Source organism: Cricetulus griseus, chromosome 6, assembly GCF_003668045.3.
Source record: "Cricetulus griseus strain 17A/GY chromosome 6, alternate assembly CriGri-PICRH-1.0, whole genome shotgun sequence".
In the NCBI taxonomy this organism is placed as follows: Eukaryota; Metazoa; Chordata; class Mammalia; order Rodentia; family Cricetidae; genus Cricetulus; species Cricetulus griseus.
In genome coordinates this window covers 143,962,065-143,982,695 of record NC_048599.1, presented here as the reverse complement: position 1 = coordinate 143,982,695, position 20,631 = coordinate 143,962,065, and the positions used below count along the sequence as shown (strand labels likewise).

The 20,631-nt window shown below is 47.8% G+C and overlaps 2 protein-coding genes and 1 long non-coding RNA gene across 13 annotated transcripts in view; 1 reads left to right on the top strand and 2 right to left on the bottom strand.

Moving 5' to 3' along the window:
• Pomt1 (protein O-mannosyltransferase 1) overlaps positions 1–14,370 on the bottom strand; it is an 18,482-nt gene extending 4,112 nt beyond the window's left edge. The window contains exons 1-15 of one of the 4 annotated variants that reach the window (XM_027423851.2): positions 14,215–14,370; positions 13,474–13,625; positions 11,279–11,385; positions 11,097–11,147; positions 9,531–9,677; positions 7,952–8,063; positions 7,409–7,474; positions 7,232–7,325; positions 6,815–6,970; positions 5,597–5,727; positions 5,094–5,189; positions 3,729–3,821; positions 2,662–2,758; positions 462–554; positions 162–279 (exon numbers count right to left, since the gene is read on the bottom strand). In XM_027423851.2, coding sequence (XP_027279652.1) covers positions 162–279; positions 462–554; positions 2,662–2,758; positions 3,729–3,821; positions 5,094–5,189; positions 5,597–5,727; positions 6,815–6,970; positions 7,232–7,325; positions 7,409–7,474; positions 7,952–8,063; positions 9,531–9,677; positions 11,097–11,147; positions 11,279–11,385; positions 13,474–13,625; positions 14,215–14,250 — 1,549 coding nt within the window. In that variant the 5' untranslated portion in view covers positions 14,251–14,370. Of the gene's footprint in view, positions 1–161; positions 280–461; positions 555–2,661; positions 2,759–3,728; positions 3,822–5,093; positions 5,190–5,596; positions 5,728–6,814; positions 6,971–7,231; positions 7,326–7,408; positions 7,475–7,951; positions 8,064–9,530; positions 9,678–11,096; positions 11,148–11,274; positions 11,386–13,473; positions 13,626–14,214 lie in introns of those variants that run through there. The other 3 variants (XM_027423852.2, XM_027423854.2, XM_027423855.1) reach the window with 3 other exon arrangements.
• Positions 14,336–18,521, top strand: LOC118239053. The gene is made up of 2 exons (XR_004770465.1): positions 14,336–14,524; positions 14,734–18,521. It is a non-coding gene; the product is annotated as an uncharacterized LOC118239053 (long non-coding RNA).
• Prrc2b (proline rich coiled-coil 2B) overlaps positions 18,513–20,631 on the bottom strand; it is a 77,403-nt gene continuing 75,284 nt past the window's right edge. For all 8 annotated transcript variants that reach the window (XM_027423849.2, XM_035446244.1, XM_027423845.2 and 5 more), the window contains one exon: positions 18,513–20,631. In XM_027423849.2, the coding sequence (XP_027279650.1) occupies positions 20,500–20,631 (132 nt within the window). In that variant the 3' untranslated portion in view covers positions 18,513–20,499.

Below are 20,631 nucleotides of genomic sequence, written 5' to 3'. Positions count from 1 at the left end.
CAGCACAAACACCTCATATAATCATGGATCAGTGCAAGGGACTCAGCCAATCTTGGAGGGGCTTAGGTCCCTCCAAACCAACAGTGCTGTTTGGTATTTCTTGGTGTGCCATGACATCCATAGACAACCAAAATCTATGACCCAGGGCTTCACTGACTCACTTGTGCCATACCGGTGTTCCTCCACATTCCACACCATGCTCTCGTGGTGGCCTCGTGACTTCTCCCCAACCACCTCCAACTGCCGAAATCCCCAGTCAGGGAGGTGAGCCCCGCTCAGCTGGCAAACCAAGAAAGGAAATGAGCATGACACGAAGCTGCTAGCCCCAGCAGAAGTGTCCGCAGACCCCTGCCCACAGCCCTCCCAGGACTCTTTACCACGGTGTGAACTATAAACACGGGATGACTTTCATCACATGGCTAGCCTATGTGAGCACAGGTTGCCCAGGAGCTACCCTTTACCTTCAAGATGGCAGACGTGTTCACATGCATGAAGCGCACTTCCGACAAGATGGTCTTCCAGGTATCCCGGCTGGACTCTCTGTTCACAATGTCCTGCAGAAGGAAATCTTGTCAGCCCAGGGGCCAATGGTGGAGTACTTGCCTAGCATTTGTGAGGCCATCCCCAGCACCACAAACCAGGATAAACCTAAATATACCCTTTTCAGATTGCTTTAAATGTCATACTAAAGAACAGATACCATCACTTCTCCGCTTTTTGCCTAAGAGAAGACCAATCACACAGGTATGAAACCAGTGTGGGTCTTGGCTAGGGTGGTAAGTCCTGAAACAAAAGAAGCACAGGATGCTAGCTAGTCCTTAGCCTTGGTGCCATGGACACTCCATGACCTCACTAGCCTTCATAATACAGCATTTGAGCCAGCCTCAAGGAAAGAGCACTGTCCCTATCTGAGGCTGCAGGAAACACTCAAAAGCCATCTAGTCAGTCACAAGAGGACTCAAAGCTCTAGCCAAAATGGGGAGTTTCTTAGACTTTATCTGGCCAGTGTAAGGTGGTTCTAGAGGTCAGGACCCTGCCTCCCCCTACCTTACCCCCAGACTGGCTCAGGGAGGGTCCTGGCTGGTAGCACTTTGCCTGTTAACAGCCTGATATGCTAGAGCCTCAATGATGGTTCATGATGAGAACCACAGATCTCAAAATGCTGAGAGGGGCCAGGCAGTGGTGACCCACACCTTTAATTCCAGGACTTGGGAGGCAAGTGAATCTCTGTGAGTTTGAGGCCAGTCTGGTCTACAGAATTAGTTCTACACAGAGAAAACCTGTCTCAGAAAACCACACACACGCACGCATGCACGCACGCACGCACGCACATGCACAATGGAAAAAAAAAAAAAAAAAAAGAGGCTGAGAAAGGGCAAAACATCCTGAACTGGGTGGCCACTCCTGAGACCTCAAAGGGCTGCCAGGAAGTGGGCAGGGGAGGGGATCAGTAAAGGAGCCATTAGTAGTATGGTGGCAGGGAAGCCAAGGAGACTCAGCGCCATTGCTACTGAGATAGCTTCCCACGGGAAGGGGCACAGGACTGTGTCTTCAGGCAGGCCTGCTCAGGAGAGGCCGGAGAACAGAATGGCCCTCAAGATGCACAGCACAGACAAGGGGAAACAGGGCAGACGTGCCTAAGAAAAGCGGCCTCAGACAGCTTTGCTGAGGCAAAGCCAAAGTGGTGGGCGGGAAGCTGAGTAATCAAGGATGCTGCAGCCAATCACAAGCTAGGGTGGTATGACCTCTACTCCTTGGAAATGACCCCAGGCCTGCAGCGGTTCAGGACTCAGTCCACGGGCCCAGTAATGTAACACTTTCTGCACAGCAACTTTTCCAGAAGACCTGACTCTGTAAGGGGAGCAAGTGACTGTCACCAGAAGGGAAGGTGACTGTAGACCGCTGCCTCAGTAAAATTGACCTCTAATGGCCAAGCTCCTCACCAGGCAACTGCTTGGGCTCCTCTTACTCATATTAACTACTGAGAATTGGCTGAGAATCCTCCCCTGGGCCACAAGAGTGGATCTCATGTCTGTGGTGGAAGGGTGTCCTAATCAACACGACACAGCCTAGAGTCACCTGAGAAGGGAGTCCCAACTGAGGGATTGCCCAGATCAAACTTTCCTGCTGGCATAGCTGGGAAGGATTGTTATTTAATGCAGAAGGTCCAGTCCACTGTGGGTGGTATCATTCCCTGGGTAAGGTGATCCTGGGCTGTACATGAAAGCTGGCTAAGCATTAATCTGGGAGTGAGCCAGTGAGCCAGCATTCCTCCATGGATTCTTTAAGTTCCTGCTTGACTTCCTGCCCTGACTTCCCTCAGGCATGGACTGTTGACTAACCCTTTCCTTCAAAGTTGCTTCTGGTCAGGATACTTGTCATAACAACAGAATGAAACAAGAACAAATGAACAGGCCAGGAAGTAGGTCCAGCTACAACAGCCTCTGACCCCAAAGGCCATCACAGGATTTGGAATTTTCCATCCCCGAGGCACCAGAGGGCGCTAGACCTGATGAAGTCACAGCTCCGGATAGGAACATCTCAGACCTGCTTTGTGAATACAAGCTCCCTATCCCATTTTCCATCTGAACCCTTTCATTGTTCAGAGGGGCAGAGATCAGGTGTGGCCCACTGGCTGGCCACACTCCACATGGAACTCACCAGCCTCCAGAGGTTCTGAGCAGGCATGGAGATGTTATAGTCGATGTAACAGGAGACTTCTTGAGAGTGAGGACTCAGTGGGGCTGCAACATCATGCCTGCAAGAGCATGTGTTCCTTAAGTGTCATAAGGGAAGAAGCTGCTTTTAACACAGAGCTGGCTCTGCCTGCCGAGACTGGGGGAAGCTGGCATCAGAAGTCACACATCCAGGGAAAGGGAACTCTGAAGTAGAAAAGTCTACTTCAGAGTTCCCTCATCAATGTGACACAGCCTGGAGTCATCTACCAGAGTCTCCACTGAGGGACTATCCAGATGGACTGTCCTGTTGGCGTATCTGTGAGGGAGTGTCTTGACTGTGTTTGTCCAGAGTTGATGTAAAACAATCAGATTCATGTCAGGTTTTGGACAGGTGAAGCAAATCGCAGAGAAAAGAATGGCTGCCATAGCAAGTATGAGTCTAAGAACTGGCCCTGGGGTGTGACTGGCCTGGCAGAACTCAGAAAGCAGTGTTGTCAGCCTTGAGTCAGCAAGTGCAGAGTGGCGTCATGCTGGGAGAGCAGGCTCTTGTGTGATTCAGCCTTAGTGGCCAGAAGTAGCCTGTCACCTTCTCCTTAGGCAGGAGTCGCTTCCTCACAGGATGCCCCAGGCACCCTGAGGAGCCCAGTGTGAGCAGACATTCCTGGTAGCCCTCTTGACAGCAGCATGCCAGCACTGTGGGTAGTGAACTGCCAGACAGAGTGAGCGCTGGGCTAAAAACCCATGCAGGAGCTTTCCAGCAGTAAAGTGAGTGGGAGCCCAGAGGTGCTGTCTGCTGACTGCAGGACTAGCAGGGAGGCCAAATGACCATGTGACACAAGTCAGGGTCACTGAGAGCCTCAGAAGAGCTGAGGAATTCAGTAGAGAGAGAGGGCGGGCTGTGGGCAGAGAAGTGATGAAGCCCATTGTGTCTTCTCAAGGGTGGATGGAGTGTGGGCTCAGTGGAGTACAGTAGAGGCGGGAAGCCAGGATGCAGGAAACAGGCTGAGTGAGAGGAGAGGCCCTGATAGAACAAGCATGGCAAACACTCACGTGTTAAGGAGGCGGGTGGTCATGCCGTGAACAAGCTGTACAATGTCTCCATGGCGTACAGGCCTGGGAGGGTTGTTTACCACCAGCTGATGTCTAGGAAGACAACACTGTCAGGATGGCACTCAGTCCAGCACCTTCTTACCATAACTCTCTGGGAATACCGAGGCTCCAAAGTCGCCCAGCAGACACTGGAGAAGTGATGTGCACCCCCCACACATAAACTTTGTGTGAAGCGACTTTGTGTAGAACCAAGGCACTTATGTTTCATTTAACTCTTCTCAACCTAAGGTCACTTTCCAAATTGCCAAATGTGACTCCATTTGCCAATGTCACATTTGTTTATGAAGAATGAACTAGATGCAGAAAAAACAAACAAACAAAAAACCTTATGTTGGCAACATACTCTTTTTTCATACTTCCAAAAAAAAAATAAATAAATAAAAATTAAGATACCTGTAATCCTAGCACTTGGGAGGCTGAGGCAAGGGGATTGGGAGCTTGAGGCAAGGCTTGGCAACAAGGAGAGATGCTGTCTTAAGAAAGAAAAAACATACACCAAAACCAACCAAACAAAAAAAGCCATCTAAACTGTTAAAACCTATCAAGTCCCCCAAACTGGACCAGTGCTGTGTAAATGACAGGCCAGATGGGCCAGAACAGCCTCACTTCCTCACTCACTGCAGTGAGTTGGAAGAACAGACTTGCAGGTGAGCAACTATATAAAGGATGAACACAGGCTAGCCTGGGGAGAAGTTATGGGAGAGGAGGGTACACCTTTAGATGGACTGGCCTAGGAGGCCTTCCCAGGGATCCAGCCTTCTCAGTGCTGGCAAGAACGGTGAGTGCAGAGATGGCAAAGGGCCTGGTAATGGTAATTGTGCCACTGGAGGCTATGGTCAGAGCCTCTAGGGCAGGAACTAGAGTCTAAAGGCCAAGGACACTCAGGGGGTACAAATAGGAGAGTACCTGATCTAAGGCTTCTTAGAGGCTCTGACGCTGAAGTGGGCAGTGAGGGTGGAAGCTGAACATTGGTACAAAGGGAAAAATCTCATTTATAGGCAGACTCCTTAGGCCCAGACACAGGCTGAGTACAGAGAGACTCCCACACAAGGCCTTCTTGAGGGGAACAGGTGTGGAAGGACACTGGAGTGACCCTGGGCCCTGTTACAACTCCTAAGAGATGCTAAGGCAGGTCACCGAGGATCCATACCAGGCCCTGGCCTCAAACTAACAGCTCACGAATTAACAGGCATTTATTCCAGCTCCAAGACTGAATGAGGTCACTGGCCAGGAAGCCCGCATGCAAAGGAGACCCAGGACTCAGCAGTCATGCTGAGTGGTGAGCTCTGATGGAACCATCCTCACCTCCCAGGGTCCTTTATGATCCACCAGTTATTGATGTCTTTGAAGGGGTAACAGGTCACCTGCTGCTGGTGGGAGCTGCCACGGCCGTTCTCATATCTGCATGAGACACCAACAAAGAATGCACCCTAAGCGGACAGCAAAGACCCATAGGCTACGAGGCTCTCCCTTGGTGTTTGCACCACCCAGCATGACGTGTTACCCAACATTACAGTCTGTCTCAGGGACCAGAGGACATGGAAAAAAACAACATTGCTGTCAGACAGAGCTGCTCAGAGGCACTGGAGGAAACAGATGGCATGCTATAGCAATCCCATTGTTTCACACTGGGCACCACAAAAATCATGAGCCTGGGCTCTGGGCATCTATCTATCCCTGTTGCCTTTGTCCCTCTAAACTTGACCATAGAAAGTGACAGTTCTTAATATAAGCAAATTGGGAGAAAAAATATTTTGTGATTAACAAATCAATTTGTGATTGCAAATTAAAATGGTCACTTTCCTTACATCATAGGGTAGGTGTTCTTGTGGGAATGAAGCCAGCAAGGCAAGGGTTTGCCGAAGACGTTCCTCAGAGTGACCTGGGAACCAAAGGCCACCTCCAGGGGCTGGCCCTGGGTGATGCGGGCTAGCCCTCCCTAAGACAAACAGAAAAGGTTGCAGGTGAGTTTAAGAGAGAAACCATCCTTCTACCCTATGGGTTCCAAGATGGAGAGAGGCATCAGGCTCATGGCAGGCACCCCTATTGTGAAGCTATCTCATCAGACCATGACCAACAATTCTAAACTAGCCTTAGTGACAGATGGGGTAGTGGCAAATATGATCATGTCCTTAATTGTAACTGAATTACAAATTGTGAATGTGCCTGTGCTCCTTGGCAGGCATTCAGGTGACCTTTCCACCATACGTTCCTTTTACCAGTATCCTGTGAGAGTCAAGCAATTGTGTTAAAGAGCTGAGGAAATGAGATCAGAGTGTGGTAACATGTAGGTCCTCAGCAGAGCCAGGATGTATGAGCAGGCCTGCTCAAGGCTACACTCCTTACCACACCTGGTACATTTTATAGGCCAGTAGCCTTTATCTGAAATGTTGAAACCAGAAGTGTTCCAATTTGTGTGTGTGTGTTGGGGGCGAGGGTAGGGGTAGGGGTGGGGCACCCACAATCTGAAAGCTCAAATTGTAAAATGCTTTATAATCCAAAGCTGCCTGAGTGTCATGCTAGCATTCAAGAAGTTCTGGAGATTGAAACATATTGATTTCTGACTTCCATGTTAGAGATGCTTAACCTGCATACACCTGTAGTTAGCATAACATACAGCAGGCTTGAGTCTATCTCACGAGGTGTTTAACTGCAAGTCAGACTAAGAGAGGCAGCCTCACTTGTTCCCACATCATCTGTACTTCAGAACTCCTTTAACAATACCACATGGCTGCCTCATTTCTGGATCACTCACTGTACATTGTTTATTTTTATCTATCTACTATCTATCTATCTATCTATCTATCTATCTATCTATCTATCTATCTATCTATCTATCTGATCATTTATTTGGCTTTTTTGGGTCTGTATGGAGCCCTGGCTGGCCCTGACCTGTGGCAACCCACCTACCTCTTTGCTCCTGGGGGCTATAGGAACCACTCAGGCTGGATCTGACAGCGCTTAGATAGAAACTCTGAGCCTATGCCTATCTTTGCTCTGAAGTGACCTGACATTATGCTTCTTACCTCCAAGCTGGCTTGGAAAGCGCTGGACATGATTTGGTCATGGGGCCCAGAGCGATAGAGCAGCATTAGGTGGATATAGAAGAATAGTAAGTACAGGAAAACCGGGATGATCAGTAGGGCCACTGCTCTGGCGATCAAGTGACCAAACACGCGCATCTGCCAGGGGATGAGAGGAAAGATCTCCTATCTGAGGAGCAGCAAGGCCATTTTCAGACACTGCATGCAGGCTTAGGAAAAGTTACTGAGAAGCCCCACCTCCCATGCAGACACTGGTGGAGGCTTGCAGGTAAGCTGCCCCACTCTCACCTGCTCCTGAAGCCTCCAGACTCCACTTCTTTGAGCCAACCACTCCCTACGACAGCTTTACACCCAACCCCACACACAGCAGACTCACGTGGCACTGATATGACCACCTACATGTGACAAGGTCTGATCTCCGATCAGGTTCCAGGCATGGACAGCTGCAATGCTGAGCACTAGCAAGTAGGTAAAAATTCCCATGTATTTGATACTAAAAAAGACAAATGAAATAAGGCTATAAGACAGACTGCCCCACAGACAAGAATACTGTCCAAGTCAGGGGCTCTAACTCACCCAATGGCGCAGGAACAAGAGACCCCGGTCAGCATTAGCCACAGCCACCAGTTCGGTGAGAAAGGGCTGGGATAAAAACAGGACAAGGAAGCATTCACAAGACGCATCCTACAGCTCAGGGATAGTGTGTGCTTTTCCTAGAAGTCCAGAGGTTAACCAGCCCTGACCACCAGCCACAATAAAAAGAACTCCACCTCCCAGTTTGGGGTTCAGAAGAATTTTTCCTTTTAATCAAGAAAAATTTTACTGTGGGTTAAAGTTAAAAAAGATGAAATTATTAAATCATGGGCTTAAGGGCCAACCCAAAGTACTTGGTAACCAAAAGGCATTCTGCAAGCAACTCTGCAAGATAACAGGGTGACACCAGAAGTCACATCAGAGCTGGGTGCAGGTACACCCCTGTAACCTCAGCACTCTGAAGACTGAGGTAGAGGGACTGCTGCCAGCTAGAGGAATTTTTACCTACTTGCTCATGCCTAAGAAGCAGAGGGAGAGACACCTGGAACCCCTTTCCTAAGCAGAGGCTTGTCTCACTTCCCGTACCTGTGTTTTTGGGAGTTGAAGAACTTCAGATAGGACAGCACAGCTGAGAGGTTAAAGAATATCAGTAAGGATTCCAACAGCATGAGCCTGGACTGAGTGATCAGGGCATTTTCTGTTATAGAGATGAACAGCTGTCAGTATGGAGCAGCATCCACACAGGAGATGTAGACAGCTGTATTGCTGTCTCCATGGAGACTGGACTGAGGACCCCTCTGAGGATGCCAGTCCATGCCTGCCCCGGCCCAGGTTGTACAAAATTCAGGTATATGCATATACCCTTCCACCTATCCTGCTCCATATTTGAAATCATTCACAGATCACCAAAAAACCCTAATATAATATAGATGGCATATAGTTATTTTATTGTCTTGTTAAGGGAAAAATCTTTTTTTAAAACAAATATTTATTTTATGTGTAGGGGGTTCTGCCTACATGTACACATGGCTATCATGTAAGTGTCTGGTGCCAATGGAAGTCAGAAGAGGACATTGGATCACCTGGAACTGGAGTTACACATGGTTGTAAGTCACCATTTGGATGCTAGGAACCAAATTCAGGTCCTCTGCAAGACCAGAAAGTGCTCTTAATCTCTGAGCTACCTCTCCAGTTTCCAATGGGGGAAAACATCTTTACATATTTGATGCAGAAGGAAGTTTTAAAAAAATTTTTGAGACAAACTCTTGTTATATAGGCCAGGCTGACCTCAAAATCAAGACTCTTCTGCCTCAGTCTCCAGGCGCTAGGATTCCAGACTCAGTAAGAACCAGCCTGGCATAGTTTTGCTTTTGCCCTGGGTATGAATGCAGGGCCTCATAAATGCTATTCAAGTGTCCAATCACTGTGTTACACCCCCAAGCTCAGGACTATTTTCTTTAGGTATCAAAATGTTTTAAAGCCAGGTAGTGGTGGCGCATGCCTTTAATCCCATCACTCGGGAGGCAGAGGCAGGTAGATATCTGTGAGTTTGAGACCAGCCTGGTCTACAAGAGCTACTTCCAGGACAGCCTCCAAAGCCACAGAGAAACCCTGTCTCAGAAAAAAACAAAAAAAAAAAAAAAAAAAAAAAAAAAAAAAAATTGTGTGTGTGTGTACTGTGTGCATGCACGTGTATGCCATAGTGTATATATGCCCTGAGCACTGTCTGGCAGCCCCTACCTCTAATATGCCATTATTTCCACATCTCCACTTTTTTGTTTGTTTTTGAGATGAGATTTCTCTATACAGCTCTGGATATCCTGGAATTGGCTTTGTAGATCAGGCTGCCCTCAAAACCACAGAGATCCCCCTGCCTCTGCCTCCCAAGTGCTGGGATTAAAGGTGTGTGCCATCACTGCCTGGTTTCACATCTCCATTCTGATAAGAGTCTGACCTCATAATTCATTAATCCTACATCAAAGAAGGCAGCCCAGAAGTGTGGGTCTCAGGGAGGCCAATCTGGAATCTGGATGAAGCAGCTGTGTTCACAAGGGCAGCATACTCACTACCATCAGGCTTCTCTAAGCCTCATGGTGAAACACCAACAAGTGTTTGTTTTTCTGTACTCTGAAAGACAGGCAGGCAGGCAGGGCCCAAGACTTACCAATGAGCATTAGCAGGGCGGCTCCCATGGCAGCACAGTGGGAAAAGTGGAGCTCCAACACGATCTGGTAGGACATGGGTACTGACAGAGCCCCCGCAAGGGCTGGCAGCAGGCGCAAGGACCACACTGGCACGTTGCTGCTGTATTCTGGAAAGGGAAGCACACAGCAGAGCTGAGGGCATGTGCGCTAACATAGCAGCTCACAGACTCTGAAATGAAAATTTGCAAAACTGGAGGCACATGAGCAACTAAGGATGAAAACTTGGGGTAAAGTCTTTAAAATGAGTTTTGGGATTTTTGTGGTGGGTGATTTTTAGATACTGGGTCTCACTACTGGGCCTGCTGAGACACACCTTTAATTCCAGCACTTGAGAGGCAGAGACAGAGGCAGGCGGATCTCTGAGTTTGAGGCCAACCTGGTCTATAGAGTGAGTTCCAAGCTAGCCAAGACTACATGATGAAACCCCATCTCAAAAAAAAATAGAGGGTCTCAAATGCCTGAGTTCGGGTGCTTGTCCTGTTTCAGCCTCTGGGTAACTAGGACTGTAAACATAAACTACCATGTGCCCAAACTGCTTTGAAACCAGCTTTGCACAGTCAAGGGACCAGCTCTCACCAAGCATAGGAATGACAAGTAAAGATTCCGAGATTAATGTTGACTTAGTATACTTATCCCAATTAGCTCTAAAATGTGGCCATGTATAAACTTATACATATAAAAGCTAGGGACTATGCTGGGTGGTGGTGGCACACACCTTTAATCCCAGCAGAGGCAGAGGCAGGCTGATCGAAGTGAGTTCGAGACCAGCCTGGTCTGCAAGATAGGACAGCCTCCAAAGCCACAGAGAAACCGTGTCTCGAAAAACCAAAAACAACAGGGACTATCAAATACCAAAGGAAACTTGTAAAAGAGCCAGGGATAGAATAATTACCATCACAAAGCACATTTAATCAGATTTTTTTCTTTTTAATTTTATTTATGCATTTCATGTATATGGGTGTTTTGTTGTTGTTTAGGCTGGGTTTTTTGGGGGTTTTTTGGGGTTTTAGATACAGGGTTTCTCTGTATAACAGTCCTGGATGTCCTGGAACTTACTCTGCAGACCAGGCTGGCCTTGAATTTAGAGATTTGCCTGTCTCTGCCTTCCAAGTGCTGGGATCAAAGGTGTGCACCACCACCACCACCACCACCACCAGCTATGTTTATGAGTGTTTTATCTGCATATATGACTGTATATGCCTGACTAAAAGTAGGTATCAAATCCCCTAGAACTGGAGTTACATATGGTTGTGAACCCTCATGTGGTTCTGGGAATCAAACCCTGGTCCTTTGGAAGAACAGTTGAGCCATCTCTCCAGCCCCTTTAACCAATGTATTCTTTTTCTCTTTTGAGACAGGGTTTCTCTATAACAGTCCTGACTATCCTGGAACTTAACCCAAATAATCAGTCGTATGCTGGGTCATATTAATATCATAATAATAAACGGCAATTGTTGGCTCTTATGAATGGCATCATATCTCCATTATTTCATGAGCAGATTAATAAGGAAAGTTAAAATCCTCACCTGCTCCAATTCGGTTCCATAAAAAGTTACCGTCGAATCCTCCTAAATAACCTAAAACAGAAAATTTTGAATATGGACCAAATATATGAGAACAAGACAGAGCTTCTGCCCTTGAGAAATTTTACTTGATAAGCTGAATATATTTCAGGGTCTGAAAGACAATATCTATTTCTCTTACCTACCTCCTAAGGCCAATAGCATGTGGCCAAACGGTGGTCCACTGTCATCCAGAAAGAATATGCGCTTCATGTAAAAGGAAATGTACTGGCCATAGTATACTTCATCAAAACTAAAAACAAAAAGAAAACTCACTTTTATATCAAACTAGAAATCTTAACTGTTATTTAAGCTTTTAAAAATATTTATTTTTTAGCCAGGCAGTGGTGGGGCACACCTTTAATCCCAGGCAGAGGAAGAGCCTAGTCTTCAGAGTGAACTGCAGGACAGCCAGGGCTACACAGAGAAACCCTGCCTCAAAAACCCAAATAAACAAACAAATAAATAAATACCATTTTATATGTACAGGTGTTATGCATGTATGTCTGTGCAGCACATATGTGTAACGTCCCAGAGCGCAGAAGAAGATATCAGACCCTCTAGAACAGGAGTTAAGAGACAGCTGTGAGGCCCCATGTGGTACTGTGAACTGAACTGGGATCCTTTGCAAGAGCAGCCAGTGCTCTAAATCACTGAACCATCTCTCTAGTCCCCTAGAAATTGTAATTGTGAACATAGGCAGGAGAATAAAACCTTATTGTTTCTAGCTGACTTCAGGTGAGTGAAGAGCCAGGGTCAGATCCTATGCTCCAAATGTGTTCTGTCCCCAAGCACTGAGACATAAATACAGCATCATCTGACCTTTAGGAACTCAGTGGCAAGTTCAGCAAGCACAGTGAGCACTTGAGATGACTGTCTCTTCCACATCCTAATTACTTTTCCAGTTTTTCTCCCCTGCACGACTGTGTATGTGATATACAGGCACTGTGTACACGTGTGTGTATGAGAGTATTGTGTGTGTGTGGGCTTACATGTGTGTGCACATGCATATGTGGAGGCTCAAGGTTGACATCCAATGTCTCCCTTGATCATTCTCCACTTTATCTATTGAGACAGCCTCTCTCATTAAATCTGAAGTTTGCTGTTTGGCTAGTACGGTTTGTTAGTTTGCTCCCGAGTCCCTGACTGAGCAGCAGTGCACTGGGATTACAGATGGAGCACAAGCCCACATGGCACCTGAATGAGTCCCTGGGATCTGGACTCTGGACCTCACATCTGTAGAACAAGTATTTTACCCACTAAGATATTTCCCCAACCCTTCCCACAGCTTTTGATTTAGGTATGTACTGGCCAAGCTACTGACCAAGCTCATGTTGGGTAATTCCACCTCACACCTTCACAGGCTACCAGCACATATTTACAGCTATGAATTGGGGTACAACTATACCGATCTGCTGACAGAGTTGCAAATGAGAGGAAGAACAGCATTAACACATTTTCAGACACTGAGAGACCAGGTGACATCAGTTCTTAGACATGACAATGCTACCATGGTTATGTGCATTTGTTTTGAAAACTCCTGGGGTTCAGTGGTTAAGACATGTACTGCTTTTGCAGAGGGTTCAAGTCAGGCAGTTCTCAAATATCTCTATATTCAGCCCTAGAGGACACCGGCAGACTCCCTAGCTCTTAAAAATGAATTCTTGCTGGGCATAGTGGCACACACCTTTAATTCCAGCACTCAGGAGGCAGAGGCAGACAGATCTCTGAGTCTGAGGCCAGCCTGGTTTACAGAGTGAGTTCCAGGACAGCCAGGGCTATACTGAAAAACCCTGTCTCGGAAAAAAAAAAATTCTCAAATTTCAGAAGTATATATTGAATTATTCATAAGGGAATATACTATCTAGGATTTGCTTCAAATTAGTCTACTATGAGAGGGTTGCTGAGGCTGGGTAATTAATTTATTGCCCAGGGACCATATTCTACTTGACATCTATAACAAAGTAACTACATTTCCCTTTATGAACAAAGCCTGCTCCCTTCCAAATCTATCAAACCTCTACCTTTCAATTTTAGAATGAAAGTTAAGGCTGGGAACTAGAATTTCTTCTACTGCTCTTATCAGACCAAGCTTTTCTTACTACATGCCTCCAGGGCAAGACCTAAAAGATATACACTATAGTGGCTGTTCTGGGGTTCCATCCACACCCGCACTGTTTGTGATGGCTACTCTTGGTTGTCAACTTGACTACAGGCTAAAACCACCCAAGAGGTCCAGAAGCCCAGGATTTCTCTCCCCTTGGCACTATATAACACGATGCTTCAGATAACTAATTACAATGCCTCTTGGTTCATAACCCTCCTCCCCAATTCCACTTACACTACAGCCCGAGGGTAGGAGAGCTGCCACAGTCTGGTCAGTAGTCCCAGGCCAGTCAGAGCCACCAAGTTCAAGTTAATGTGAGCAGTCACCACTAGAGGCCGCTTTAAAAATCGCAACATTTTGCAGAAAAGCAAGCTCCGGAGGACACACTGGAAAAGAGGGGAAGAACTCCTATTTAGAAAGCAACCCAGAAAGGTTCAAAGGAGTCCTGAAGCGGCCTAGCTCCGCGATGCACCCAGGGAGAATTTCGGCATAGTGGGTTAATCAAGTCAGAAGGACTGTTCTAGAACATGTCTTTTGGAGGCTTACTGTGTTCAAGCACAGGGTCCCACATAAAGACATGTGAGGGATGAATTCAGGAAACTCAGACCTGGACATTCACTCATTTCTGTAAGTCATTCTATAAACCCCTTCCGGGCACTTGCAAGGAGTGAGGCTGCTAATGATGCTGTGGCCTCTCCTGTCCCTTCCCAGTGTGGCTGCAAACTAACCCCTACTCTGGGGAGTTCTGGGTACCGTCATAACCCAGTGACCTGGATGGACCTTCCCGTCCTCTCCCGCGGGCATTCCTGCCCTCCTAGAGTTGCACGTGCCCCGAGTCCTTTCCCTACAGCTGTCCACCCGGTCTCCTTTCCGTCCGGAGGCCACCCTGGAACCGCCACCCACCCTAGCGCGCCGCCCCCGAGTCGGATCCCTGAGCCCCAGGAGGGCTCTCGAATCTGCCACTCCAAAACCTACCAGCGTTTCTTTGAGTCCTGCCGAACGGCTCCCCATGTGGGGCCACACCTGCGAACCGCCGGGCAGGCTCGACCGTTGGGGGTGAGGCCGCTCGGTAATCCGCACCGCCCACCGATCGACTCTCAACTAGCCGTTCCTGCGAGTCCCGACACACTCAGCGGTGCGCGTGCGCAGCAGGAGAGCAGGCGGGGCGCGCGTGCGCGGCGAGACCACCCGGCGTGAAAGTGGAAGGCGGTGACTGTCCCGGTTTAAGCTGGTTGTCCCCCGACGTCTCAGTACCCTAAGCGCACGGGTTGCGGATTTGAAAAAGGTACTGTGTCCTCCCACGAGCTCTTTACGTGCGTGTCGCGCCGACCTCAGCGTCCTTGTCACGCCGCGCTGGCTGAGGGTGGGCACGGGTAAACAAGTGCTTTGAAGCCGCGGTGCACCAAGCCGCTCGGGACTGTGGGCAGACAGGGGTGGAACGTTTATCTCATCAACTCTTCTGACACTCGTCTGTACTCCCCACCCCCCTTTCAGGGTCCCAGATTCACTTATGTTGCCAAGGATGGCCTTGAGGTTCTATTTGTACGCTTTTGCCTCCCCAGCGTAGGTATTACAAGTATGCCTGTTTAGGTGGGTTCTCGAAATCAAATTGAGGTTCTCATGCCCTGCCTGTACCGACTGAACTATCTCCCCAGATCTCGAATCATGCTTGATTTTCTTTCTTTGTTAGTTTTGCATTGGATGACCGCTAGACTATAGTATGCCTGAGAGATCGCCCAGTGGTTAAAAGCACTCGGTTGCTCTTGAAGAGGACCTGGGCTCGATTTTCAGCACCCACACGGCAGCTCACAACCATCTGTAACTGTTGTTTAGAGGTTGGCCTCTTCAGGCACCAGGCAGGCAAGTGTTATGCAGACGCTCATAAAATAATTACAAAAAGAAGGCCTGGAATCAGTTGGTGGCGCACGCCTTTAGTCCCAGCACTCCAAAGGCAGAGGCAGGCGGATCGCTTCTGAGTTCCAGGACAGCCATGGCTACCCAGAGAAACCCTGTCATGAAAAAGCATTTAAAAAGAAAAAAAAATGTAGGGAAAGTTTCTTAGCTTATCCATGAGAACATTGTCTACCTAAATTTCTTCAGAGAAATGGTTCAGGACTTTTGAGAGAGCACTCGTCTGAGTGTATAAGCCACGCTGGTGCTTCAGGACAGCCTGTGGGCACTCAGCCTCAGGAGAACTGAGCTGTGGACTTGGCTGTAGTTACTACTGCCCAGATCTCTGCCAGTTCTGTACCAAGTGGCTGAGGAGTCTGAAGGATTGGGATTCCTCATGCAAATCGCCTTTTTTCTTTCCTTTTGAAACAAGGTCTCTGTAACCCTGGCTGGCCTAGAACTCACTATGTGCGTACCAGTGACCTGTAAGTCCTCACTACCCCCATCAGTAGATAGGGTTAACAAATCACATTTAATAAATAAGGAACTTTCGAGTGAGAGAACCTTGTACCAAAGCTACACATCTTAGTGATGGCACAGCCAAGTACAACAGCCTGAACCCATCTGAATCTCTGTGCCCTAGACTTAATCCATTTTTCTTTCTTCCTGACCTATTCTTTCACAGCGGTTCCTGCAGAAGTTCATATAGGACTCAGACAGGGACATAGGGGATGCACATTGTTGGGCCACAGGGAGGACCAGCCATCTTAGTGCTGCCCATTTTCAAGATGTACCTTAACCACGCCCCCCAGCTGATAGGGGGCCCTCAGACCCAGGGAAAAGAAAAACGAAACTGCCATACAGGGTAAGTAATGTCCTTAAAAAAAAAAAAAAAAAAAAAAAAAAAAAAATCTGCAGTCCCTTCCTTGCTTAATAAACCTTCCCAGAGACCTTGAATGAAGGAGAGACTGTTGTGTGTTTTAGTCTCTGCTAAATTTCTTGAGACCTTGGTACATTCCCCCAAGCCACCTTCCATTCATATTGGTGAAATCTTTAGAAGACAAGATTTCTCTGTAGCCTTGGAGCCTGTCCTGGAACTTAATCTGTAGACCAGGATGACCTCCAACTCAGAGATCTGCCCATCTCCTGAGTGCTGGGATTAAAGGCCTGTGCCACCATGGCCTGCCCAGTCCATCTTAAAGTTTTAAAATAGCCAGTAAAACTATGGGAGACAAAACTGGTGGTGGTGGCGCATGCCTTTAATCCCAGCACTCCGGAGGCAGAGACAGGTGGATCTCTGTGAGTTCCAGACCAGCTTGGTCTACAAGAGATAGTCCCAAAACAGCCTCCAAAGCCACAGAGAAACCCTGTCTCAAAAACCAAACACCCCTCCCCCCCAAAAAAAGCAAGAGTCCCACAGAGACTGCTAGTGTAATTAAGTCTGAAGATGCCTGCAGGGTTGACTATTACTTTGGAACCCTACAACAGTGCTGCACTGAGCTAAGGCATTTCAGCCACTCCTAGTTTGTAAGCTGTGAGAACAGTAGAATTCTTCCATCTTCCCATTGACTGAGAAATAAAACTCACACAACCCGAGAAAGCATGTTTGGCTTTATTTTTTTATACTTTTTTTATTTAAATAAGGAGAGTTCTTTCATACGGAAAGAGCTAGTACAATCACATATTTGAAAGGAGAAACAACAGGGACTGAACCGGAGGGAAGGAGGGCGAGGGTGAATTCACGATTCCACTTCCCATCCGAGGTAAGAGGCTCCCAAATCACGTCTAAACAAGCTGCACAGTACACCTTTAGCATCGTCGTCTGCCCTTTCAAATATCTGGTCTAAGTGAAAAGACAGAGGAAAGGCCAAAATAAAAGCAAAACAAACAAACAAACAAACAAAAAACAAAAAAAAAACCCTCAAAAAGAACAAACCCCCCAAATCCTTTTCCTCAAAAGGTGTGAGGTTGAAAACTGAGGGCACAAGACCCCTCTCAACACCTGAGGAGCCTTTCACAGAGCCTTCACAGGAACTGCTGCTCTGGGATTGTGACATGCCAAAGATGGGGCCTTGGGAGTTGCAGGTCGTAGCCACAGGTGTCACATGCCTAGAAGGTCACCAGCCAGAGCTGGTGGGCCTGGTGGAGAACACAGCTTAAGTGACAGTGCTCATCCCCAACACTGAGCCACTCTGTTCCAGATGACCTAACATGTCTTAGAGCCATCTCACAAAGAGAGTTGGCTTCCTGGAAGTCTCAATTTCCTATTCATCAAATACAACAGAAGACACACTTGATGTCCCCTTGGTTTAAGATTCCCAACAGGCCCTCTAACCCAGGTTTGCATTGCTGGAAGTGAGGGCACAATGGACCTGAATACCTGGCAGAGGGGGGACCTAATGGATGCTGGGGTGTGGAGGGTAGGCTTAACCAGAGTTTCCTCATGGCCTCAGCAGGCACACTCCTGAGTGTCAATCATTCATGACTTCATTACCACCCATCTGGAAGGTAGCTCCAGAAAACGGGAGGCCAATGTTGATATTGACACGTCGTCCTAGTATCTGTCACAGCAACAGAGCCGACCATGGCTTTAGAACTGAACCAGCTTTTCAGAATGTGTAATGCAATCACCCTTTGTTTTCCCCCTTAAGGAATCTATGCCCAGATGTGTTGTGTGAACTCTAAATTTGAAAATGGTAAACTTGGGAATAAGACAAGGAAAGCAACTGTTAACCAGACTAAATGCAGCTGGCAGTAGCCTTCGGCTAGTACATGTCACATGTTGAATGTACCACCAGGACCAACCGGACCAAAGAGTTCCTGATTGCCACGCCATGGATCACACTATCAGTGGCCCCAACAAAGCCACCAGCATTAGGTGACTTTAGTAGGCAGAAGTAAATAATTCTGCCCACCCTCCATCCATCTCAGCAGTAGAAAAGGCAGGTGCTGGGTTTTGCCTGCTCCCACTAAAGGCCACGGCACCTTCGCAGAGCTCCTATGTTTTTATCTATGATCTGAAGATGGGGGTTTAAAACCAAAATAAGACCCCATGTCCTATTATGCCTTGAGCTTGGCTCTAAAAACCACATGAAGAGATATTGCACCTTATAATGTCTCTGCACTAAAAACTTGGCTTGACCAGATCATACTGAGGGCCAGGGACTTTTAGAGGCCCGAAGCTGCCCTCTGTCCCCAGAATCTAATTGCAAATGTGCACCCCAGAGGGGAAGAGCCCAAAGCTGAGGTTACAGAGGTGGTGAGAACATCAAATTTCACATGCAATTTCCTGGCCTTTCCTGCACAGTAATTCAGACATTATATAAACAGAGCAGTGGGACATTTACTTTTTTTTCTAGACCTACAACATCAATACATATAAATAAATTCTAGTGTTTCTTGTCTTTATTTGGGGTGGGAGGCAGGAGGGAAATACAGGGTGAGAGAAAGGACTGAAAACAGGCAACCTCCTAATTTTTCTTCACAAACAGGAAGTACTGCCATTCTGACAGCAGGCTACCTAAAGGGCACATTTTGAGTTTGTAACAGCATCCTGGACTGAAATTCTGCAGGAGAAAATGCTTCTTTTGACACATAATGTCCACCAGCATTAGGTGATGTGAGTCTGGCCGCATTTCTAAGGACAGGTAGAGGTGACTGTGGCTTTTACCGAGACTTGGCAGTGGGGCAGAGTACTCAATTACTGAGAGAGTAACCAGACACTTCCAGGGTGAGTGGAACAGCAGATGAGGGACTCTTGAGTGGGCAGTGCTTTTGAGGAGGGATATAAGAGAAGAGATAGGACAAAGATGTGAATAAAGTTGGAGAGCAGAGACTACAGATGCGATGAAGCTTTTCATAAGACTGCCCTGTCCAGGTAACCCTGGGGACAGTGGCACGACTTGCTGGGGGAAGCTGACTTCTGCTTCCTTCCAACAGGTAACAAGGCAGTGTGAAGCCACTGCAGAGCTTCTATGCTCACATACATGGGAACCAGGACAGATGACTTGTCCCAGCCCTGCCACCAACTGTGAGTGCTCTGAGGCAGGGGTGATGACTTGGGGGCTCCTGAAGAGCATCTGAGCAGGGTGACATTCCCCTTTCACTTTCCTCTGGGCAGCGGGAGCATTGCCTTGCTCTCACTGAAAGCAAGAAGCTCACCATACAGGAGCTCACACAAAAACCTCAAAAGACGAATTTCCTCTTAGGGAAGGAGGCTGCAAAGGCTTCTCTGCTGGCTACTGGTACCTTGGTCCTGCCCAATTGTCTAAGGATAGGCAACTTGGCAACCAACTGCCAACATCCTGCTCTGTTGCTGGGTGTGAAGGACACGAGGAATGTCCCATAGCCTTTCCTGTTGCAAACTCTTAACAGGTGCCAATCTACGTCCTTGTCCTGATTTTGGTGATAAGCTGTGAGGGGTGGATGGATGAACAGGGATCCAGAGGGACACAGCAGGAGGAGGAAAGGAAATGAGTGGGTAACACAGCCACCCAGACGGCCACAGAGCCTCAAAGGCACAGTCCCCAAGTGGGGCCTGTGGCTTGGTCACTTCTGCCAATCTGGAAAACAATGTTGACTAACTCCACAATTCCTCTCTGGTGCCCAATACTCGGTGTGTCTATTGACTTCAGAAGGGCCCAGAACAAATAATTCTTATGCTGAAACATTAACTCCAGGCTGGAGGCTGGAACTGAACTCAGGCACCAACCTAATGGTGCCCAAGGCAGTGAGGGGACAACCAGATGGTCTAGTCATAGCCTTAATAACTCCAAAGTTTATCCAACTGTGTGTGTTGGGGGGGGGCACTCTTAAGAATCACCTCTTAAGGTAGCGCTGTGACATGTCAAATAGGACAGATAAAAGGAGACCACTGGGGACAGCAGAGCAGTGAGAGGACAGCAAGGAACGTATAAAAGTTCAGCTATACAGACGTAGCTAGCATTTTGTTTTCTTTTCCCCTTTGTAAAAACCATAGCTGCTTTTTAAAACAAAAAGCCTCCAGCTATAATGACCCTGCTGCCAAGCCACTGTGCCTGGGGAATGGGGCAGGCGGGCAGATCTGCACTGCACTGCACAGGAGACTCACTCCACAGTCACTGGGCAGAGGGCGGGAAGGAGGGAGTCTGCTCTTTTGTACCAAAGCAAGCAGGTCAATGCCATATATCTACGATGTGGGCTGGCTGACAATGGAACTTTCAGGAGCTTTCGGGAGCAGAAGAGAGCTCTGTCCAGGCCAAGTGGTAGGACAGTGGGATGGTGGATCTGGCAAGGTCCCAGGTGGTGGCTGTCCAGGCTGGCCGTGGTGCACCATCCCTGTTAGGGTGAGACAAAAGATGCCAGGCACCTTCAGGCTTGACTCTTCTCCTGTCAGGCTTTACTCTCCTCCACCTTGACGGCCCGAGGCTTGATTGCTCCAGTTCGCTTCATCTGGGAAGTGGCTGAGGAGGCCTCCTGCAGCTTCACGGTTCCCAGGCTGGGTTTTTCATCCATTCGTTTTGC